This window comes from Amblyraja radiata, chromosome 6 (assembly GCF_010909765.2).
Source record: "Amblyraja radiata isolate CabotCenter1 chromosome 6, sAmbRad1.1.pri, whole genome shotgun sequence".
NCBI classification, from domain to species: Eukaryota; Metazoa; Chordata; class Chondrichthyes; order Rajiformes; family Rajidae; genus Amblyraja; species Amblyraja radiata.
This window is the reverse complement of record NC_045961.1, coordinates 9,301,922-9,325,838: the sequence shown is the minus strand read 5'-3', so window position 1 is coordinate 9,325,838 and position 23,917 is coordinate 9,301,922. Positions and strand designations below refer to the sequence as shown.

The window sequence follows — 23,917 nt, the reverse complement described above, 5'->3', positions numbered from 1 at the left end:
ACGTGACCATAAACTAAACTCAGCTGTTGCCATCAGCAGCAAAGGGGCAAGCAGATTCCACCCAACACCAAACGCAGGCAACAAAGGCACTTACATCTTTATTTTCAAGCACAATGTCCAAAGTTTCCTTGGAAATCATGGGCGAGTGGTTATTGGTCAGAGGGCTCACATAGTTGTACAGATCTTCCATCACGTCTGGAAAAGAAAACAGCCAAGAGATACACATTGGTGGACAAAGACCAAGCAAGGGTGCAGGTAAGATTCACTAGAATGGGACCAGGATTGGACTTGAGGGAGAGATTGGATCGGCTGGGCATGTACTTACTGGAGTGAAGGGGGGTGAGGTGTGACCTGAGAGGAACATAATATTAGAACATATAGTACTGTACAGCACAGGAAACAGGCGCTTTGGTCCACAGTGGTACAGAAGGCTATTGTTAGAAAAGGTCACGTCTTACAAACAGGTTTTTTTGAGGAGACGACAAGAATGATTGATGGGATTAGGGCAGTGTGTATTGCATACATATGTTTCTAAGGCATTTAACAAGGTCCTTCATGCTCGGCTGTTCCTTGAAGATTACAACACACAGGATTCAAGGTGGAAGCATGGATTCAAAATCGACTTAGCCATCGAAGAAAGCAGGTGGTGGTAGTGAGGTTCTTCTGACTAGAGGTCTGACCACAGGTGTTGCTTGTACTTTACAGGCAGGTGGGTTGATTAGCAAGTTTGCGGGCAAAAAATAAGTATAATTATGGGTTTAAGAAGGAACGGCAGATGCTGGAAAATGGAAGGTAGACAAAAGTGCTGGAGAAACTCAGCGGGTGCAGCAGCATCTATGGAGCGAAGGAAATAGGCAACGTTTCGGGCCGAAACCTGAAGAAGGGTTGCTGCTGCACCCGCTGAGTTTCTCCAGCACTTTTGTCTACCTAGTATAATTATGGATAGGGAGGAAGGTTGTCAAAGAATACAGTCGGATAAAGACCAGTTGAAGTAAGCAGGGAAATGACAGCTGGAGTTTGATCTGGAGAAAGTACACTTTTAGTGACCAGACCGCACCGGAGCATTGATGCAGATGGATGTAGGCGTACAAGTTACATATAGGATAGAAAAACAGAGTATTTTTCCAGGCTGGAAATGTCAAAGACTAGAGGCCATAGGTTTCAGGTGGGAGGAGCAAAGTTGAAAGGGAATATGTGGGGCAAGTTTTGTTTTATCAATATAGAGTGTGCAGTATGACCGTGAGCTGCAGGGCTTTGTCACCATCACGTTACTCACCAGAGAATACCTTCTTGGTTTCCTTGTGCAGATTGGAGACGGCGATCCGTGCGGCCAGGATGGCATAGTCGGGATGTTTAGTTGTCATGGTGGCGGCTGTCTCTGCTGCCAGTGTGTCCAATTCAACGGTTGTAACGCCACTGTACAGGCCCTGAATCACCTTCATCGTAATCTGTGCCTTAGTAGAGATCAACATCAAATCAGCAGCTGGACACCTGCTACAACTTACAACTGCCAGCTGGTGTGACAGCATTTGCTGTCCTCTCACATAACAAGAAATCTATCCAGTCTCCAAGTGAGCTTCATTCCCAGAACAAGCCACCAGTGCCTTATCTGCGCCTGAAGCACCTAAAGTTAAAGATGCTTCAAAACTCCACATTTGAACCAGTTAATCTTTTAATGGGTGGTCACTGTTATAATGGCAAAAACATGCCATCCACCTAGTGCCCTGTAATTTCCATAAACCACAATGTGACTGCATAACACTGACAGTTTCTGCAACATTGTGGAGTGATACAAGCCCAAGATGTATCTGTGGCGGGAAATGGGGCAGACTGATAAGTGTCGGATCGAAACATCTGGTGTTGTTGCTGCCAGGACATTGGGTCTTTAAGGCCAAGTTAAGGCTCCATTTTATTTTAAAAGAACTTGATACTTGAAAACGAAAAGTTGGCACCAGAAACATAGTGAGACTGTACTGCCTCGGAAGAAGTCGACTATTATTTTTAACGCACTACAAACGTTGCACTCTTACTTATGTAAGATTGTGCTCACGTATAGTATGATTTTACTGGACACTGTGCAGAATAAAGCATTTCACTGAATCTAGACTCATGTGACAAGCAACAAGATCTTGAGGAGAGATCCTCTGTAAACATGTGCTATGAATCTTCAAATACACCCAAAAACTTTGGTATCTCGGACAGTCCAGGACAGTAATTCACAGCTTAGAGGCAGCAAGATGCTGACGGCCGTTGTATGTTGATATTCAAAGTAACTAAAGTAACAGCCTTTGGTTGAAGCTGACCAGATTCTATCACATTTCCAGAGTTAACTCCTCCAAGTAAGGACACTGCTATTGGATCACGGCCATGCTTGGCACTAGATCAGCTGCAGATGGCAGAGTTTCACTTCAACCTTTTACACTGACTACAAAATGGGCTTCAATAACGGCAAAGCACTTTGGCACGCTGCAGAGACTGCAACAAGGACATGGAGCTGGCTTTCCCAATGGTTTAGAAAACTGATAATTATCCTGTAAATCACAGACATAGAGTTCACGTTTATGAAATGGATTCGATTTGGGAACTGGTTGCTGGCCAATCGCAGCAGACATTCATGAGCATAATCAACCACTTACTGGATCTACGAACTCAGGGTTCAGACCATAACACAGCTTCTGGATTCGCGAGGTAATCTTGTCAAACATGACTCTCTCCTGGCGACCATCTGCAAAACAACACCACAGGTTAACGTTACCTTCCTTGGCAGGTCACATCTTACATAGAAACATAGAAAATAGGTGCAGGAGTAGGCCATTCGGCCCTTCGAGCCTGCACCGCCATTCAATGTGATCATGGCTGATCATCCAACTCAGTGGCCCCATAGCAGAAGCGTCCACGTCGCGGGGCTGGAAACTGGAAGTATCCCGAGCTAATTCTGCTATCACCATCATCTACTGCAACAAGTGATGGCTCCCACTGATTGTCGCCGGAAGCTTGCGTCCTTTTCAGGACGGACGATGACAGTGAGGTCAACATTTGAAACATGAAAGATGGACACGAAAGAAGAAGAAGATCCAACTCAGTATCCTGTACCTGCCTTCTCTCCATACCCCCTGATCCCTTTAGCCACAAGGGCCACATCTAACTCTCTCTTAAATATAGCCAATGAACTGGCCTCAACTACCTTCTGTGGCAGAGAATTCCAGATTCACCACTCTCTGTGTGAAAAATGTTTCTCTCATCTCAGTCCTAAAAGATTTCCCCCTTATCCTTAAACTGTGACCCCGTGTTCTAGACTTCCCCAACATCGGGAACAATCTTCCTGCATCCAGCCTGTCCAACCCCTTAAGAATTTTGTAAGTTTCTATAAGATCCCCCCTCAATCTTCTAAATTCTAGCGAGTACAAGCTGAGTCTATCCAGTCTTTCTTCATATGAAAGTCCTGCCATCCCAGGAATCAGTCTGGTGAACCTTCTCTGTACTCCCTCTATGGCAAGAATGTCTTTCCTCAGATTAGGAGATCAAAACTGTACGCATTAATCTTGCACTTACACAATGTGAAGCAGTTATTCAGCATGGAACCACAGTCATCCCAACATTATATCCACACTGACGACTGACACGAGATGCTGGGGTAACTCAGCACGGCAGGCAGTATCTCTGGGGAGAAGTGGGTGACGCTTCGGGTCAAGACCCTTCTCCAGTCTGAAGGATCTCGACACGAAACGTTATGCATTCCTTCTCTCTAGCGATGCAGCCTGTCCTGCCGAGTTACTCCAGCATTGCGTCTACCTTGGGTGTAAACCAGCATCTGCAGTGCCTTTCTACGCATCATATCCACACTGACTGGTGGGCATTCATCTCTAATAATCCCACCAGCACTTGGCCCAGAGTCTTGTGCCCTGGTAATTTCAAGTGATTGGCCAGACAACTCAGTCTGAAAAAGGATCCCAACATCACCTATCATCACATCACCTATCCGTGTTCCCCAGGGATGCTGCCTCACCCAGAGGTATTCCAACACTCTGTCTCTCCTTGACTATCTAGACACAAGCACCATTAGTGAGTGCTATCACCAGTACATTCCAGCTACTCAACTCTCAGTTGTCCCCCAGGTGTAGTCTGGCTGCAATTTGCCAACTTCCCCAGCTCCATAGACCCCAACCTTATGTACTATGTGGGACAGTGTCCAAGGCTTTACTGGTATCCATATAAATCACATCTACTGCACTGCCTTGCAGCATCAATACATTGCATTGCACTGCATCAATACATTTTATTCACTTCAAAAATTTCAATCCAGAAAGAATAGGAATTAAAACGCTCGGAGACTTGTATGAAACTGGAAAATTATTATCATTCCAACATTTACAATTAAAATATAATCTGAGAAATAATCATTATTTTAAATATTTTCAAATATGTGATTATTTGAAAAAATATACACAAGATTATTATAATATGCCACCAGATTTACTGGACGAAGCAATGAAGACAAAGGCCGAATCAGCAAATGTAATATCATACTTGTATAATATCATTCTAAATATAGAAATACCATCAACCAACGGTATTAGAAGAGACTGGGAACAAGAACTAGCGATAAAATTTTCAAAAGAGAGCTGGGATAAACATTTACTAATATGAGCATAAATGCTCGATTAACGTAAGACGCATTCTAATTCAATTTAAAATCTTACATAGATTATACTATTCAAAAACCTAACGTCTCACCTATTTGTGATAAATGCCATTCTCAAGAAGCTACTATAGCGCACTCATTTGTTTTTTGTATAAAAATTCAAAAATTCTGGACTGAAATTTTTGAAATCTTCACAAAATTATTTCAAATAAAACTGATACCAAAAGCAGAATGGATTATCTTTGGAACAATGGAAGGTAGCCCTGAACTAAATGTATTTCAAAGGAATTTATTTGATAATGGGTTAATAACAGGAAAAAAGCTTATACTTAAATTCTGGAAAAACGCTCCTATTCCAACAATAAATATGTGGATCTCAAATATGTTTGAAACATTACACCTGGAAGATATGAGACTCCTCCTTGCAGGCAAATCAGACCACTTCCAAAAGACATGGTCTGCATTTGTCGACTTACTACAAGTATAAGGTGCAACCGTACTTTAAAAAAGAAATGGTGACAGGTTCTGGTAAGGGGGGATGAAAAATATGAAGTTGGTATATCCCTTTTTGCGCGGTATATATAATAGAGCTTGTGTTTCTTTTTCTTTTCTATGGCCTATTTCTTAACTTTCTTCTCTAATTCTTTGTTTAACGGGTTTTTCTTTTTGATCACTCTTTCACACTAACACGACTATCTCTCTTTCTTTACTTTCTTTATTTCTATCTTTCCTTAAAGCTTAAAAAATGAAGGGGTACAATAAATGTAATAAGATATATGTGGCTTGTACTACTGTAACTTACTGTACTTCTAATAAATAAAAATGATTTAGATTTATAGACCACTGGGATCTCTTCTGGGGTAGGGGTGACCTGTACAAAAGGGACGGGTTACACCTTAACTGGAGGGGGACCAACGTTCTGGCAGGAAGGTTTGCTAGGGCTACACGTATGAGTTTAAACTAAATAGTTGGTAGGGAGGGATTGACAAATTGGGAGTATAAAGATGGAGTTGAAGGGGAAGTGAGTACAGGAAAAATTACAAAAGATTCTCAAATTAATGGGAAGGAAAGTTCGAAAAGGGATAAAAGAGTAAGGTCAGGGCCAATTGCGAGCGGTGCGAGGGGGGACGCGAATACGGAGGTCAAAGTGTATATGAATGCGCGAAGTGTAAGAAATAATAAAGTGGACGAGCTTGATGCTGTTAGAAATTGGCAAGTATGATGTTGTGGGAATTACTGAGAATTACATAGACAATAGGTGCAGGAGTAGGCCATTCGGCCCTTCGAGCCTGCACCGCCATTCAATGTGATCATGGCTGATCATCCCCAATCAGTACCCCGTTCCTGCCTTCTCCCCATATCTCCAGACTCAGCTATAATTTAAGAGCCCTATCTAGCTCTCTCTTGAAAGCATCCAGAGAACCGGCCACTACTGCCCTCTGAGGCAGAGAATTCCAGACTCACCACTCTCTGTGAGAAAAAGTGTTTCCTCGTCTCCGTTCTAAATGGTTTACTCCTTATTCTAAAACTGTGGCCCCTGGTTCTGTATTCTCCCAACATCAGGAACATGTTTTCTGCCTCTAGCGTGATCAAGCCCTTAACAATCTTATATGTGTTCGTGGCCAGGGCGTGAGGGGGTTAGAGATGATTTTACACGCTCCCTTCCTGTCCCTTGCAGTGTACATTTCGTCAATGGGGGGGGGGGGTTGCAGCCAACAACCTTCTCAGCTGATGTCGTGCTTGGTGGCTGTGCCTAACCAGACCATGATGGAGAAGGTTAGGACAGACTCTACGATGGCCGTATAGAATTGGACCTTCCAGAGAAAACAAACCAAGTTTGTCCAACCTGTCTCTATAAATAATACCTTCAGAATTATTTATAGTAGCATTCTGGTAAACCTCTACTGCACTCTCACGGGTTAGAAGGTAGAAAAACTAACGCCATCAGAAAAGAGCATGAGAGTTATAGCAAGGAGCTATAAGCCAATTAGCTTAACAGTGGTATAGAAATAAAATCTTCTATTCCTTAAAAATAGATTTCAACATTTTGAGTTTAGTTTATTTTTTTGGAAAATTATTTTTAAGGAAGAGGCAGACTATTTGGAAAACAATTATGGTTTCTACGCAGTCAACGTGGATTAATGAAAGGAAACCAAGAGTGCCATAGGGATCAGTACTAGGGCCCCTGCTGCTCACCGTAAGGGAACAAGGGTAACATATCCAGGTTTGATGATACAAAATTTGTCTTCAGAGAATATATACAAGTAAACAGGAAGAGATGTTGCAGGTGCAATATAATGTCATCCACATAGGTAAAAATACAGATAGGTTTTTTTTTAATGGCAGAATTGCCTATTCCTATTTCTGACATATTTTCCAATACATTACGCAAGGTTTGCTAATTGGCATATTTATACTTCAAGAATGCTCAATTTTTATACCTATTTGTTACCAAAATGTACTACCATTCATTGATTTGTTCAGCTGCTGCCGCCGCACAAGGTCTCAGCGGGACTGCACCTGGAATATATTACAGGTTTGGCTTCCTTACCACAAATGCGTTTGTCATTGAGAAATTAGAGCAACAATTTCAAAGATTGGGTGTGAGATACAGTTTGATATACAAGGAGTAGACCACACCTATACACCTACACTCAAAAATTTGGAAAGGAATTTTTTTCGATCGTGCTAAATTCTTAGAGAAGATGCTTCTCATTGCAAGGAGACTAGAACGAGCAGTCAGACTCAGAAGAAAGAGGCAAGCCGTGTATAAATGGCTGGTGGCCATTTGCTAATGAATCCATTCTGCCCCAGTACTGACTGTCCCCTTCTCAATCACAATTAATCTGACTATCTATAATATGTACTTTTGAATATGTACAGCTCCATAGATGCTGCTGCACCCGCTGAGTTCCTCCAGCAATTTTGTGTACCTTATGTACAAGTTTAGTTGGTTGCCACGTTGCCGTGAACCCGGAAGCAGTCAGAGCTTAAATTAGCCGGAAGTCGTTTAGCTGATCGAGCGCCACCAGCCGAGAGCATAAAACCGGCCACGTCGGCAGCGGGTGGAGTGCAGGGAGTAACTGAGTAACTTCATTGTTAAATTAGGCAAATTAGACAATGAACTAGCCAACATAAACAAGTTTGCTCTAGGGGAGCGGCCTTGTGAGGGAAGCGCGAGTGTCTGCGGAGAGAAAACTACGCCAAAAGTTGGAGAGGACGGAACGCGGTAAAGACAATGGCGGGTAAGCTGATTCAGTGTGTTGCTTGCTGGGGTGGGAGGCCAGGGACAGTGACGGTGCCTCTGGCAAGGCAAGCCGTGTATAAATGGCTGGTGGCCTTTACTCTTTTTATTAATGAATCCATTCTGCCCCAATACTGACTGTCCCCTACCCAATCACAAATAACCTGAATATCTATAATATGTACTTTTGTTTACTGAAACGTAGTTTATGAACAACAGTTTAGTTTATTGCCATATACCGAGGTACAGTGAAAAGCTTGTTATTGTCTAGATTGTCTGGAAGTCGGTCAGTCAGAGGGAAAGTAGAAAAAAACGGGTGAAACCAGCCTAGTGCACATGCCTTCAAGATCGGCAGCGGGTGGAATGCAGGGATTAATTGAGGAATTTAATTGTTAAATTGGCAAATAAGGCAATTAATTAGGCAATATAAGCAAGGTTGCCCTAGGGGAGCAGCCAGTGGGGGAGCGGCCTTGTGAGGGAAGTGCGAGTCTTTGGAGCGGAGACTATGCCAAAAGTTGGAGAGGACGGGACGCGGTGAAGACATGATGGGTAAGCTGATTCAGTGTGTTGCTTGCAGGATGTGGGAGGCCAGGGACAGTGATGGTGCCTCTGGCTGCTACAACTGTGGTAAGTGTGTCCTGGTTCAGCTCCTGAAGGAGTGTGTTGGGGGCACTGGAGAAGCAGCTGGATGACCTTGGGGCCATCCGGGATAACGAGAGTTTTGTGGATCAGACCTACAATGAGGTTGTTACGCCAAGGCTAGAGGAAGAGCGAAGGAGGTTGACTGTGAGAACGAGGAATAAGTGTGGAGTGCAGGAGACCCCGGTGGCTGTACCTAATGAAAACAGGTACACCCTTTTGGGAGCTGTCAGGGCAGACAACGCTTCCAGTGCGGCAGGTGGACAGGTCGGTGGCTCCAACCCAGGCGATGAGACTTGACCGGCGAGACTGACGTCAGGCAGAGCTATAGCAGTGGGTGACTCCATTGTACGAGGTACAGAGCGGAGATTCTGTGGCGGCAGCTAAGACTCGAGGATGGTCTGTTGATTCCATGGTGCCAGGTAAAGATATCACAGACCGACGTCAGAGTCAAGTCAAGAGAGTTTTATTGTTATGTGTCCTAGATAGGACAATGAAATCTTGCTTGCTGCAGCACAACAGAATATGTAAACATAATACAGAACAGGAGATAAAAGTTCAGTGTGTTTATATACCATAGACCTTATTTATTGCAGCGTCACACACACTAACTACCCCCCCCCCCCCGCACTCACGCTAATTACCCCCCCTTGATATTATATTAATATTATTAATTTGCTCCTTTTACCCCATAACCACCCTATCTACTGACGCATAGCCCCCAACTTGCAGTCACATCTAGAGAGAGGGGGAGGGGGGGTAGAGAGTGAGGGCAGAGAGAGATGGGGCAGAGACACAGAGAGAGGGGCAAGAGGGAGAGGGGGTGGCGAGGAGAAGAGGGAGGATGGGTGAGAGGGGAAAGGTGGGGGTGGAGGGGAGGAGAGAGAGAGGGGAGGGGAGGGGGGGGAGAGGTGAGGGGGAGAGGTGAGGGGAGGGGGGGGAGAGGGGGGGGGAGAGGGGAGGGGGAGAGGTGAGGGGAGGGGGAGAGGTGAGGGGAGGGGGAGAGGTGAGGGGAGGGGGGGAGTGGGGGGGGGGGAGAGGTGAGGGGGAGAGGTGAGGGGAGGGGGAGAGGTGAGGGGAGGGGGGGAGAGGGGGAGCAGGGAGGGGGAGGGGGGTGGAAGGAAAGGGGTAGGGGTGTGTGGAGGGGAGGGGGGTTTAGGGGAGGGACGGTGGGGGAGGGGATGGAGGGGAGGAGTTGGAGAAAAAGAGGGGAGAAAGAGAGAGGGGGGGAGAGGAGGGGGGGAGAGGAGAGGGGTGGAGTGGAGAGGGAGAGGGTGGAGTGAGGGGGTGTGTTGAGAGGGGGGTGAGGTGAGGGGAGGGGGAGAGGTGGGGAGCAGGGAGGGGGAGGGGGGTGGATGGAAGGGGGTAGGGGTGTGGGGAGGGGGGTTTAGGGGAGGGACGGTGGGGGAGGGGATGGAGGGGGAGAAAATGAGCGGAGAGAGGGGGGAGTGGAGAGGAGAGGAGAGGGGGGGAGAGGAGAGGGGGGAGAGGAGAGGGGGGAGAGGAGAGGGGGGGAGAGGAGAGGGGGGGGAGAGGAGAGGAGGGGGGGAGAGGAGAGGGGGGAGGAGAGGAGAGGGGGGAGGAGAGGGGAGGGGGGGAGAGGGGAGGGGGGGGAGTGAGGAGAGGGGGGGGGAGAGAGGGGGGGAGAGAGGAGGGGGTAGAGAGGAGAGGGGGAAGAGAGGAGAGGGGGAAGAGAGGAGAGGGGGGGGAGGGAGGGGGGGGGGGGGGAGAGGGGGGGGGAGAGGAGAGGAGAGTAGAGGGGGGGGAGAGAGAGTGCCTTTTTATTTCAACCCAAACAACCATTTGCAGGCAGTGCTTTTTTTACTTTAACCATATTTTCATTTTCAAACCACATTAAGGGTACTTACTCACAGTTGTGTGCACATGTGTTCAGTGTTATTCACAGCTCAGAGAAACGTGACCATCTGCCTTCCTCCAGCTTGCAGACTAATTGAGGCACACCACTTCCTGGTTTTATAGTCCATCCCCCCTGCCGCCAGCGGGGGCAGCAGAGAGAATGGGGAATTTTGTAAAATTATTAATATCTCTGTCATTTTTCATCGACTGGAAAAAACCTCGGCACCCATGCGGCGGAGGGGGGTGGCCAAAAGTGACGGCCGTAGGTGGCGGCGTTCTCTCGGAAATCGCAGCACAGATCGCCAAAACCGGCAGCGGAGAGATGAGTATGTGGTCAGGATAATAATAATAATAATAAATTTTATTTAATGGGCGCCTTTCAAACATCTCAAGGACACCTTACATAGTATATCGGAATAACATATAATCGGAATAAAACAAGTAATAAAGACATCACAGAGACACAAATTAAAAACAGGATTCAATCCAAAAACAGAAAATCAAAAACACAGTATGAAGAGGGAGCAGCGGCAGCCAAAGCGCGCCAGCATCCACTCTCTCTTCACGGCAGCCATCTTGGACACAGACCTACAAGACTACAATTAGACAAAAAAATCATCCCCCCACAATGGATACCACTGTGGAGGAAGGCACAATGTCCAGTCCCCACCCCATGTTCACCCCAAAGTCAGGCCTATTGAGGCCACCGCAATTGCCTCTACGGAGGCCCGATGTCCCTGGCCGTTCTCACCGGGTGGTCTTGCCCCGGCGTCGGGAGAGTCCTTTCGGCGGCTGGGCCACCTGGAACGGCCGCTTCCTGGTTGGAGCCCGCGGCTGCCGAAGCCGACAAGGCCGCGCCGGTTTGGAGCTCCCAGGCTCCCGATGACAAAGTCGGCGCCGCCCACTCCGCTCCGCAGACCCGCAGCCCGGAGTTGTTGCTCTCGGCGGTCCAGCTCGCCAAGCTCCAGCGCGTCGCTCCAGCGCGGCGACCCAGGCAAGGGATCGCCCGCTCCGCTCCAGCGCTCCAATGCTGTGCCGAGGCCGAGGTGCTGGGCGGTTCCCGCCAGGAAACGGCGCTCCAAGCCCGCAGGTAGGCCACGAGGACGAGTCGACGGGCAGCCCGGAGAAAAGGCTGCCACACCGACCAGGTAGGGACCTAGAAATTAAGTTTACACCTACCCCCCACATTAAAAAGACCATATCCCCTACAAACAAAAAACAGGACTCACTAAAAACTATTAAAAAAACGGATTTAAAACGGACGGCTGCTGGCTAGCAGCCGTTCACCAAGATGGCTCCTCCTCCCTGTGTGTGTGTCTTTGATGATGGTGTGGGTCTTTGATGATGTTGACAGCCTTTGAGGCAGCGACTGCGATAGATCCCTTCAATGGTGGGGAGGTCAGAGCCAATGATGGACTGGGCAGTGGTCAAAACTTTCTGCATTATTTTCCGCTCATGGACGTTCAAGTTGCCGAACCAAGCCACAATGCAACCGGTCAGCATGCTCTCTACTGTGCACCTGTAGAAGTTCGAGAGAATCCTCCTTAACATACCGACTCTCTGTAATCTTCTCAGGAAGTAGAGGCGCTGATGTGCCTTCTTTATGATTGCATCAGTGTGCTGGGACCAGGAAAGATCTTCAGAAATATGCACGCCCAGGAATTTGAAGTTCTTGACCCTTTCCACCATCAGTGGTGTCGTCGGCGAACTTGATGATGGAGTTCACACTATGTCCAGCTACACAGTCATGAGTATAGGGCGAGTAAAGCAGGGGGTTGAGCACGCAGCCTTGAGGTGCTCCCGTGCTGATTGTTATCGAGGATGATACATTTCCTCGAGAGGGAAGGTGAACAATCGGCAGTAGTTGTGCACGTGGGCACAAACAACATCAGGAAGAAGAGGAAGGAGGTTCTGCAACGTGAATTTAGAGAGTTACGAAGAAGACTGAAAAGCAGGACTTCTAGGGTGGTTATCTCTGGATTGCTTCTAGTACCTCGTGCTAGTGAGGGCAGGAACAGGGAGATAGGGGATCTGAATGTGTGGCTGGGGGGGGGGGGGGTGGCTGGTGCAGGGAGCAAGGATTTAGCTTTATAGACCACTGGGGTCTCTTCTGGGTTAGGGGTGACCTGTACAAAAGGGCCAGGTTACACCTTAACTCAAGTTTAAGTTCAAGTGAGTTTATTGTCATGTGTCCCTGTATAGGACAATGAAATTCTTGCTTTGCTTAAGCACACAGAAAATAGTAGGCATTTACTACAAAACAGATAAAATGTGTCCAGGAGGGGCAGGCAGGTTTGCTAGGACTACACGTGTAGGTTTAAACTAAATAATGTGGTGGAGGGATGGACAAATTGGGAGTATAAAGATGGAGGTAAAGGGAAAGCGAGTGCAAGAAAAGTTACAAAAGATTCCCGAATTAATGGGAAGGCAAGTTCAAGAAGGGATAAGAGAGTAAGGTCAGGGCCAATAGCCCGAACAGTCTGTGACCCGTAGCGCTGTAGCCATAGCACTGTGTGTAAAGCCCGTAGCGTTCCAGCCAGTAGCGCTACATTCCCATAGCGCTGCAGCCGACAGCTCTTTGTTTAAATTCCCATGCGTTAAACTGAGAGCGCTCTGTTTAAATCTGGAGCGGGACTTTTATTTATATGTAAATCTGAACCTGATGTGACATCTGGTCGGAGTTGGAAACAGTAGCTATTGAAATCACACACTATGGATAATTGTAAACGACATCTACGCTGCGGCATTTATGAACGTTTCATACAATAAAGCTGAAATTAGGTAGATAGGGTGGGTATCGATTAATTCTCGACAACAGATTGAAAAAAACATCTAACTCCATGAATTCACTCAGGGTGTATTATGATGTTCTACAGTATGAAGTGTACAGCAAAACTTGCACTTCCACAGTGGTCTATCGTGTTGGTTCTTCAGCGGACCAAGGTTTTATTTTAAGAGCAAAACAAAGAGTTGGAGAACTCAGCAGGTCAGGCTGGATCTATGGAGGGTCCGAAGAAGGGTCTTGACCCAAAACGTCACCTATTCCTTCTCTCCAGAGATGCTACCTGACCCGCTGAGTTACTCCAGCATTTTGCGTCTATCTATGGAGGGAATGGCTGGACGACATTTAGGGTCGGGTCCCTTCTTCACACATTTTTCATGGGGTTGGGAAAGATCGAAAATGTCACGTATTTAAATGTTGTTACGAATATATAGTAGTGTGGGAAAAAATTCCATCAGCCATAATTGCCACATACATACCCAAAAGTAGAAATGTAGAAAGTTACAGTGTAAAAAAAAGATATTATGAGCTTTGTAGTCTCCTTGTACCAATCAAACGCCAAATTCAAATTCTATATTTTGAAAATGGGCGAAGCAAAAAGTAGCATGTTCTCTAGAAAGGCTTATCCTAAGATAATTGATCGGAAGGGTGTAATTTTCAGTCAGGACGTCTGTAACATTCAGTCAGTGATCTGTAGATGTAGATGTGGACGCCATTAGCAGCAGTGTCGAGTTAGTCGTACTTTTTTTTACCCCGCAGACGATACTTACTCTCAAATCACATACCTTACCTCTATTACGCCTCTACATAAAAACAAAGTGTCAATGCCTCTTCAAGGTCTACTAATCCACCCGTAGCTTCAGATGCAGGTACAGCTGAAGGGATTTGGCGCTCGGTGCAATGAACGCATTAGAAATCATCTGAGCATTCTGAAATCATATCTCACGAGCACGAGTCAAGTAGTGAAAGATAGCCAGGCGACGCTATGAATTTAAAGAATCCGATACCCGTTTAAATCTTTCAAAAGCTACAACCACAACGTGATAAATAACACTAAATAAACTGAAGCAAATAAAGGCAAACAGAAGTACTAACCTTGAAGGGGGGGGGGGGGAGAAGAGGAAGAGAGAGGGAGGGGGGAGAGGGGGAGAGAGAGAACAAACTTTTCACAAACTAACAAAAACATACATAAACATTTGATAAACTAACAAAAATAATTATTCATATAACATCCCTAAATGACAGGTAAAAATTACTATGAATGAGGGACTGTACCTGCACGCCAGCAAGAAGCCCGTGCTCGCGGTCCGGAGCCCTTAATGACAGCGAATTTTAAGAAATTCTCCCATGAATTTTACTCAAAGGAACGCGGCATCAGTAATACTTGCGAAAGGTCAAAACACAATTATATTTTCTGAGAAATGCATATCCATGTATTGGTGATACATTGTATAACAACGTGTCAACTACTGGCAGTTAACAAGCGCTAACAGTGGTAGTTAACAAATCGTTTTCGTCTCAGAGGAATTAAGTGATAAACGACTCCAATCTTTCTGCAGTACTCATTAAACCCGAGCTTTTTAAAAATGTAAATTTCCAAGGCTATTTTGCTGCAACATGGCCGGTGCAGCGGTGACTCGTTACGATTATCCATGGTCGTTTTTTTTTTTAAATCCGTATTTCCGTATTCTTATCGTATTTCCGTACGAAATACGGAAAACCCGTACTACTTGGCAGCTATGCGAATGGCATGTTGGCCTTCATAACAAGAGGAGTTGAGTATAGGAGCAAAGAGGTCCTTTTGCAGTTGTACAAGGCCCTAGTGAGACCACACCTGGAATATTGTGTACAGTTTTGGTCTCCAAATTTGAGGAAGGACATTCTTGCTAATGAGCGAGTGCAGCGTAGGTTTACAAGGTTAATTCCCGGGATGGCGGGACTGACATACGCTGAGAGAATGGAGCGGCTGGGCTTGTACACTCTAGAATTTAGAAGGATGAGAGGCTATCTTATTGAAACATATAAGATTATTAAGGGTTTGAACATGCTAGAGGCAAGAAACATGTTCCCGATGTTGGTGGAGTCCAGAACCAATATAATAATAATAATAAATTTTATATTTAATGGGCGCCTTTCATACAAAATCCCAAGGACACCTTACATAGTAATCGGAATAAAAACATATAATCGGAGTAAAACAAGTAATTAAAGACATCACAATGACACAAATTAAAAACAGAATTCAATCCAAAAACAGAAAATCAAAAACACAGTGTGAAGAGAGAGCAGCGGCAACCAATTCGTGCCAGCGTCCACTCTCCCTTCACGGCAGCCATCTTGGACACAGACCTACAAGACTACAGTTAGACAAAAAAAAAAAAATCATCCCCCCACAGTGGATAGCACTGTGGAGGAAGGCACAATGTCCAGTCCCCACCCCATGTTCACCCCAAAGTCAGGCCTATTGGGGCCACCGCAGTTGCCTCTACGGAGGCCCGATGTCCCTGGCCGTTCTCACCGGGTGGTCTTGCCCCGGCGTCGGGAGAGTCCTTTCGGCGGCTGGGCCACTTGGAACGGCCGCTTCTTGGTTGGAGCCCGCGGCTGCCGAAGCCGACAAGGCCGCGCCGGTTTGGCGCTCCTAGGCTCCAGATGAAAAAGTCGGCGACCGCTCTCCTCACTGCCGCCTTGCCGCCTCTACGCACGCCGCCTCTCCGCTCCGCAAACCCGCAGCCCGGAGATGTTGCTCACGGCGGTCCAGCTCGCCAGAGCTCCAGCGCGGCGACCCAGGCAAGGCATCGCCCGCTCCGCTCCGCTCCAGCGCTCCAGCGCTCCAATGCAGTGCCGCCACGCAGGCCGAGGTGCTGGGTGGTTCCCGCCAAGAAACGGCGCTCCAAGCCCGCTGGTAGGCCACGACGAGGGGTCGACGGGCAGCCCGGAAAAAAGGCTGCCACACCGACCAGGTAGGGACCTATAAATAAAGTAACACCTACCCCCCCACATTAAAAGACCATATCCCCTACAAACAAAAAAACAGGACTCACTAAAAACTAGAAAAAAAACGAATTTAAGACGGACGGCTGCTGCTAGCAGCCGTTCACCAAGATGGCTCCTAATGTTTTCATTAATATGGATTCAGATCAAACAGATCAACATCACTTGCAATAATAGAATCAATTGAAGATATCACAAACGCTATTGACAATAAACTATATGCAGCTGGGTTATTTATTGATATAAAGAAAGCATTTGATACGATCAATCATGATATTTTATTAAAAAAATTAGAAAGGTATGGCATCAGAGGTCTAGTACTGGATTGGATAAAAAGCTATTTAAGTAACAGGCAACAGTTTGTGAAGCTGGGCAGCTACAGTTCTACATGTTTGGACATTGCTTGTGGTGTCCCCCAGGGGTCAGTGTTGGGTCCAAAACTATTCATCATGTATATAAACGACATTTGTAATGTGTCCAATGCCTTGAGGCTGGTCTTGTTTGCAGACGACACAAATATTTTTTTGTTCTGGGGAGAATTTAAAACAACTACTGGACAAAATAACAAAAGAAATGGGCAAACTGAAAACATGGTTTGACAGGAACAAAATATCATTAAACTTGAGCAAAACCAAAATAATGTTATTTGGTAATTGCAGAACAAATACACAAGCAAATATAAAGATAAATGGGGTTGAAATTGAACGAGCATGAAAATAAATTTCTTGGGGTTATAATGGATGATAGAATCAGCTGGAAATCACACATTAAACATGTACAATCCAAACTGTCAAAAAGCATTTCTGTATTACACAAAGTTCTGCAGGTTCTGGATCACAAATCACTCCGCATTCTCTACTGTTCACTAATCTTACCCTATTTAAATTACTGTGCAGAAGTCTGGGGCAATAACTATAAAAGTTCGCTACATTCATTAACTATTCTGCAAAAAAGAGCAATACGTATTATTCACAATGTCAGGTATCTGGGTCACACTAATCCATTATTCTTACAGTCAAAATTATTAAAATTAGAAGATTTGGTTGCATTTAAAACAGCACAGATAATGTTTAGGGCCAAAAATAAAAACTTACCTGGAAATATACAAAAATTATTCAATGAGCGAGTGGGGGGTTATAATTTAAGAAGAATATTTAATTTTAAGGTACAAAGAGTCCGCACGACCAGAAAAACTTTTTGTATTTCGGTCTGTGGAGTGGGATTGTGGAACAGTTTGAATGTGGAGTTAAAGCAATGTCCAAACATGAACCAGTTCAAAATTACATACAAAAAACTTTTTTTCACAAGGTACAGGGATGTAGGGGATGGTTGACAAACAGGGGTTAATGTTTATTTATTATTTTATTTATTATTTATTTATGTTTTTTGGTTACTTCATACATATTACTTGTACAGGTGCACAACCTTTTATCCGGAGTTCCGGACACCGAAAAACTCCGAAAACCGGCCATTTTTTCCAGGATGTCGTCTGCACACCAAAGCTCGCGTTTGGCGCCAAACTTGACCCGAAACGACCCACGGTCAACCCAGGTCTGTACTACTGTAGCGGCTGCCTCCTCCCCGGAGACCGGGGAGACACTTAAACATCTGTAAATCATTGCTTAAATGTTAGTCAGTTAGTTTGGAGGGCTTTTATGTGAAGGGGGAAACTTTAATTCTTAGTCCCCTACCTGGTAGGAGAGGCGGTGAGCGGTCAATGCCTTACCGGGTCGCCGTGCAGTAAGTTCCGGAGCGCTGTGGCCGCCGACTCCCAGCTGGGGCTGCGGGCGTCCCGCCGCGGGCGGCGCCGGGTGTAGCTCCGACCCCGGCAACTCTACCCCTGCTGCGCGCTCCAGATCCAGCGCGGCCCGCGGCCGGACGCCCGCAGCCCCAGCACCGCTGTGGCCGCCGACATGTTGTGTGTCGGCGGCTACAGCGCTCCGGAGCTTACCGCACGGCGACCTGGTAAGGCATTGCCCGCTCCCCGCTGGTATCCCAGCGCTGCGACGCCGCCGACTCCCAACATCGCGGCGCTGGGGCTGCGGGCGTCCGGCTGCGGGCCGCGCTGGATTTGATTATGATTAATTAATTAATTATTAAATATGGAAGAAGGGTTTAGGGAGAAGGGGTGAGATTAAATTAAATTATTCTTCTTCTCACTCCTTTTCGAGCTTGTAAAGAAAGTGTTGGACATTTAAATTTTGCTTTATGCTTTTCATTGCTTTGCAAATATTGCCTGGAATGTCCAATTGTTTGACTATTTCGATTTTGTTGTTGTTATTTATTCCTATTTATGTCTTTACTTGTTCGGAACAAATAAACAAATCAAATCAAATCAAACCAGGGGCCACAGTTTAAGAATAAGGAGTAAGCCATTTAGGACAGAGATGAGGAAACACTTTTTCACAGAGTTGTGAGTCTGTGGAATTCTCTGCCTCAGAGGGCGGGAGGCCGGTTCTCTGGATACTTTCAAGAGAGAGCTAGATAGGGCTCTTGAAGATAGCGGAGTCAGGGAATGTGGGGAGAAGGCAGGAACGGGGTACGGATTGTGGATTGCCGAACCCTGGTGTAATGTGTTAAAGGTGGGTGGAAGGTGATGTGGAGTTGACATTACTGTGTCTACAATGTTGGAGTGGGCTCTGGTACTGAATGGTCTGGTTCCTGCTTTAATACATACACTGGTATTTGGCTACCGGTTTGATCTGTTTGCTGTTTTCCAGTGGCTGAACGTCCCCAACACATGCTGATGAGGGTCTCTGTTGGAATTCACAAGCGGGACATTGATGCTGCCATTGAAACGTACAACCTGCTGTCTGAGCGCTGGTTCACTCATGCCTCTCCCACCCTCTTCAATGCTGGCACCAACAGGCAACTCTCCAGGTACACTACCCCTTATCCCCAAGCCTGGGCTCCTCACCATCTGTCTCCAGCTTGTAGTTGCAAGGAATTGCAGATGCTGATTTACAACAAGACAAAATTAATTGCTGGAGTAACTCAGCAGGTCCAGCAGCATTTCTGGAAAGCATAGGTAGTAACGTGTGGGTTGGGCCTTTCAGACTGAAGAAGGGTCCCGACCCAAAACATGTCCTGTTCATGTTCTCAGACAATGCTGTGTGACCTGCTGAGTTCCTCCAGCAGTTTGTTTTGCTCAAGATCCAGAAGTGTCTTGTCTCAACTGCGGAAATTTTTTTTTTTCTACTGGTTTTATTGTCTTATTTCAGTGTCAGTGCTCATCAGTTGATGGTTGCCAGGAAGGCAGGCTCTTTTTCTCCCCCATTTTTCATTTACTTGTCAGAAGAGGCCATTTGGCCAATCTACTCCACAATCCGATCATGGCTGATCTGTCTATCCCTCTCAATCCCATTCTCCTCTTTGCCCCATAACCTTCAACACCCTTGCTAATCAAACATCTGTCAATCCCTGCTATAAAGAATAAGGGGTAAATCATTTAGAACGGAGATGAGGAAAAACGTTTTCACACAGAGGGTTGTGAATTCTCTGCCTCAGAAGGCAGTGGAGGCCAATTCTCTGGATGCTTTCGAGGGTTAGAGCTCTTAAAGATAGCGGAGTCAGGGGATATGGTGAGAAGGCAGGAACGGGCTACTGATTATAGACAATAGACAATAGGTGCAGGAGTAGGCCATTTGGCCCTTCTAGCCAGCACCGCCACTCAATGTGATCATGGCTGATCATCCCAAATCAGTACCCCGTTCCTGCCTTCTCCCCATATCCCCTGACTCCGCTATTTTTAAGAGCCCTATCTAGCTCTCTTTTGAAAGCATCCAGAGAACCGGCCTCCAAGGCAGAGAATTCCACAGACTCACCACTCTCTGTGAGAAAAAGTGTTTCCTCGTCTCCGTTCTAAATGGCTTACTCCTTATTCTTAAACTGTGGCCCCTGGTTCTGGACTCCCCCAACATCGGGAACATGTTTCCTGCCTCCAGCGTGTCCAAACCCTTAACAATCTTATCTTTCAATAAGATCTCCTCTCATCCTTCTAAACTCCAGAGTGTACAAGCCCAGCTGCTCCATTCTCTCAGCATATGACAGTCCCGCCATCCGGGGAATTAACCTGGTAAAAACCTACGCTGCACTCCCTCAATAGCAAGAATGTCCTTCCTCAAATTAGGAATTAGATTGGGGATGATCAGCCATGATCACAGTGAATGGCAGTGCTGGCTCGAAGGGCCGAATGGCCTACTCCTGCCCATATTGTCTGTCTATAAAGCAGTCAAAGTAGACTATATACATAATTACAATCAAGCTGCCGAATGTACACATATAGAATAAACGGAATGATGTCCACTAAAGTCTGAACAGTAGTCATAACACAGGAGCTATGTTTGAACAAGCATTGTCAAGGCTTTAAGTTCGACCAAAGTTAAAGCATGTTATTTTCATTTGCTGGCAGATCGGACCCAGCTAGAAACTCGAGCTTCATTCGCCCGGTCAGGAGCAGTGGATGAGATCGTTGGCCGGCACCAGGACTGCCTGAAGCAGCCGGTGGGCGCGGCGGGAGTTTGCAGAGCAGTCGGAGGCTGCGTGCGGAAAGTAAGAGCAGAGCTCGGCCCGGTGCCGGAAACTTCCCGCCACTCTGACAACACGGCGCCTGTGCGCCAATTTCAACCCGAAAACAGGCGGGACATACGGTATAAAGAGAGTAGCAGCAACGCACACACACACACAGTGACAGATAAACCCACAACACTATAGTGGTGCCCAATGACAAAATCAATGCCCGTCTCATGCAGACCCAGACAGTGCCGTCAGTGCTGTCAGTCTGCAGCATTAGCAACAAAGAGCTAGCTGCACATGCTGGCTTTTACCAAAGATAGACACAACGTGCTGGAGGAACCCAGCTGGGCAGGCAGCATCAAAGATCATAGAGGAGCTATGATCTTTGGGCAGGCAGTATCTGTGGAGTGGAATCAGTCAGACAGACGGCTTCTCGCAGTTCCAGGTCGGGACTTCAGACTGATTGGGGGGGGGGGGGGGGGGAAGCTGGAAAGGAGATGGGGCTGGCCAAAGTCTGGCGAGTGAAAGTTGAGATAAGGGGGATCATTGGCTGATGGGTGGAATAAGTGACAAGGGCGAGAGGGGAAAATATGACAAAAGGGTGTCAGACAAGGAGAGAGGGCATGATCACATTGAATGGCGGTGCTGGCTCGAATGGCCGACTCCTGTACCTATTGTCTATAAGAGGAGTGAAATGTAAAGCCGGGGGGAGGGATGTTTGTGTGTCTTGTAGGAATTGTTTTGTTTGTATGGCTGTAGAAACAAGAGTTTCGTTTGAGCCTCACTGAGGTTCAAATGACAATGAATAAATATTGTAGATAGGTGGAAGGGGATAGGTGAGAGGGGGGAAGGCGGTCACATAGAAATATAGGAAATAGGGGGGAATACAATGACGGTGGAGGAGTAGGCCATTCGGCCCCTCAAGCCGGCACACACGATTGAGAGAGATTGAGAGAGAGGGCTATCGGACTATTGCAAGTTTATGTACAGGGACATATCTATCCATGCACTGTATACTTGTATTTATACTTATGCATTTCAAATATGTATGTCATGTTTTATACTTTGGCAATATAACAATGTTTTTTTATCATGCCAATAAAGTTTTTTAATTGAATTTAAATTGAATTGAATAGATTGAGAGAGAGAGAGATTTTGAGAGAGAGTTTTAGAGTTAGAGTTAGATTTAAGCTCTTGGGGCTAACGGAATCAAGGGCAAGGGGCATGGGGAGTATCCAAATGCTCCCCCCACACCCCAATGCAGCCCCAGACCCCCTCAGGCCCAGAGCCGGGGAGAGGCACCCCTACCTCGCTTGATGACGAACATGGCGGCTGTTGCTGGGGTGTCCGGGCCGGGTGTTGGGGTGTGGGGCCTGAGCCTGGGCCTGGGGTCCTGAGCCTGAGGTGCCCGCTCCTGCTTCGCGCCTGAATCGACTTTCGCGCGCAAAACTTGTCGGAGCCGGGACCTACGCTTTTCCGGAAACTCGAATACGCAGTTTCCCCTCAAATACCCCAGAGCGGAGTATTGTGCAGATCCCCATGTTTTGCTTCAACACACACTGTGCATTCAATCAAATTTCACTCATATATCTATATATATTTATATGGTAGACAAAAATACTGGAGAAACTCAGTTTCTTCGATTTTCAAGCATCTGCAGTTCCTTCTTAAAAACATTATATATTTATATGAATGTGTGTTTGTGTGTGAGAGGCAAGTTAGAGATAAATATATTTCCTTCTCATGGATCTGAAACAACTTTGATTTAAAGCATCACTATTTCTCTCTTATTTGTCAGATGATGTACATAAAGGCAATTATATATATAATTATATACATATATTTATATATATATATATATATATATGCATATAAATATATGCATATATATAAATATATGCATATATATATATATATCTATATCTATCTATCTATCTATCTGTCTGTCTGTGTCTGTCTGTCTGTCTGTCTGTCTGTCTGTCTGTCTATCTATCTATCTATCTATCTATCTATCTATCTATCTATCTATCTATCTATCTATCTATGTTTTTATATATGTTTTTATATATATACTAGACCAAGTGCAGACCCGTTTGGGTCTGTTTCCCCAACGGCGTTTGCGGGGGGGGGGTGAGAAGAGGGGAGGGAGGGGTGGGGAGGAGGAGGAAAAGGGATAGATTTGGGAGGGAAAGGAGAGCGGGGTAGGGGGTGAGTGATGGGGAGAGAGATGTGGGGGAGGGGGGGATGGGGAGGAGGGAGGGAGGGGGAGAGGGGTGGGGGAGAGCGGGGAAAGAGTGGGGAGGGAGAGTGGAGGGGAAGGGGGAGAGAAGTGGTAGTGGGGAGGGAGGTGGAGAGGGGTAGGGGGAGTGATGGAAGAGGGATATGGGGAAGGGGGAGGGGGGGAGAGGGATGGGAGAGGGAGAGGGGTGAGGAGAGGGAGAGGGGGGGGAGAGAAGGGGGAGAGAAGTGGAAGAGTGGGGAGGGAGGGGTAGCGGGAGTGGTGGAAGAGAGACGGGGGAGTGGTGGAAGAGGGACAGAGGGGTAGGGGAAGAGGTGGAGAGAGGGGGAGGGAGGGGAAGAGAGAGGGGTGGGGGTGCGAGAGGCGTGGGGTAAGGGGATAGAAGTGGAAGAGGGGAGGGAGGGGTAGGGGGAGTGGTGAAAGAGGGACAGAGGGGAAGGGGGTGGTGGTAGAGAGGGAAGGGGGGTGGGGGGAGAGAGGGATGGGTGGGAGAGGGAGAGTGGTGAGGAGAGGGAAACATAGAAGCATAGAAATTAAGTGCAGGAGTAGGCCATTCGGCCCTTCGAGCCTGCACCACCATTCAATATGATCATGGCTGATCATCCAACTCAGTATCCTGTACCTGCCTTCTCTCCATACCCCCTGATCGCTTTAGCCACAAGGGCCACATCTAACTCCCTCTTAAAGATAGCCAATGAACTGGCCTCAACTACCTTCTGTGGCAGAGAGTTCCAGAGTCTCACCACTATCTGTGTGAAAAATGTTTTCCTCATCTCAGTACTAAAGGATTTCCCCTTTATCCTTAAACTGTGACCTGCTTGTCCTGGACTTCCCCAACATCAGGAACAATCTTCCTGCATCAGACAAATGCAATTCAGGACTTTTCTCTTCACAAGCAAAGTCAGAATTCGAACAATTGCGGAGCGTTCAGATGATGCGCGCGCCTCCTGCACCAAAGGGGGGGGGGAGCGTGTGTCGTCACACACAAAGATCTTGTAGCGGAGAGCT

General features: G+C 46.6%; 1 protein-coding gene across 2 annotated transcripts in view; it reads right to left on the bottom strand.

Moving 5' to 3' along the window:
• rrm1 (ribonucleotide reductase catalytic subunit M1) overlaps positions 1 to 22,123 on the bottom strand; it is a 57,637-nt gene extending 35,514 nt beyond the window's left edge. The window contains exons 1-4 of one of the 2 annotated variants that reach the window (XM_033022181.1): positions 21,979 to 22,123; positions 2,637 to 2,725; positions 1,277 to 1,454; positions 95 to 195 (exon numbers count right to left, since the gene is read on the bottom strand). In XM_033022181.1, the coding sequence (XP_032878072.1) occupies positions 95 to 195; positions 1,277 to 1,454; positions 2,637 to 2,725; positions 21,979 to 21,997 (387 nt within the window). In that variant the 5' untranslated portion in view covers positions 21,998 to 22,123. Of the gene's footprint in view, positions 1 to 94; positions 196 to 1,276; positions 1,455 to 2,636; positions 2,726 to 20,981; positions 21,031 to 21,978 lie in introns of those variants that run through there. The other variant, XM_033022182.1, reaches the window with a different exon arrangement.
• Between the last annotated feature and the right edge of the window lie 1,794 nt (positions 22,124 to 23,917).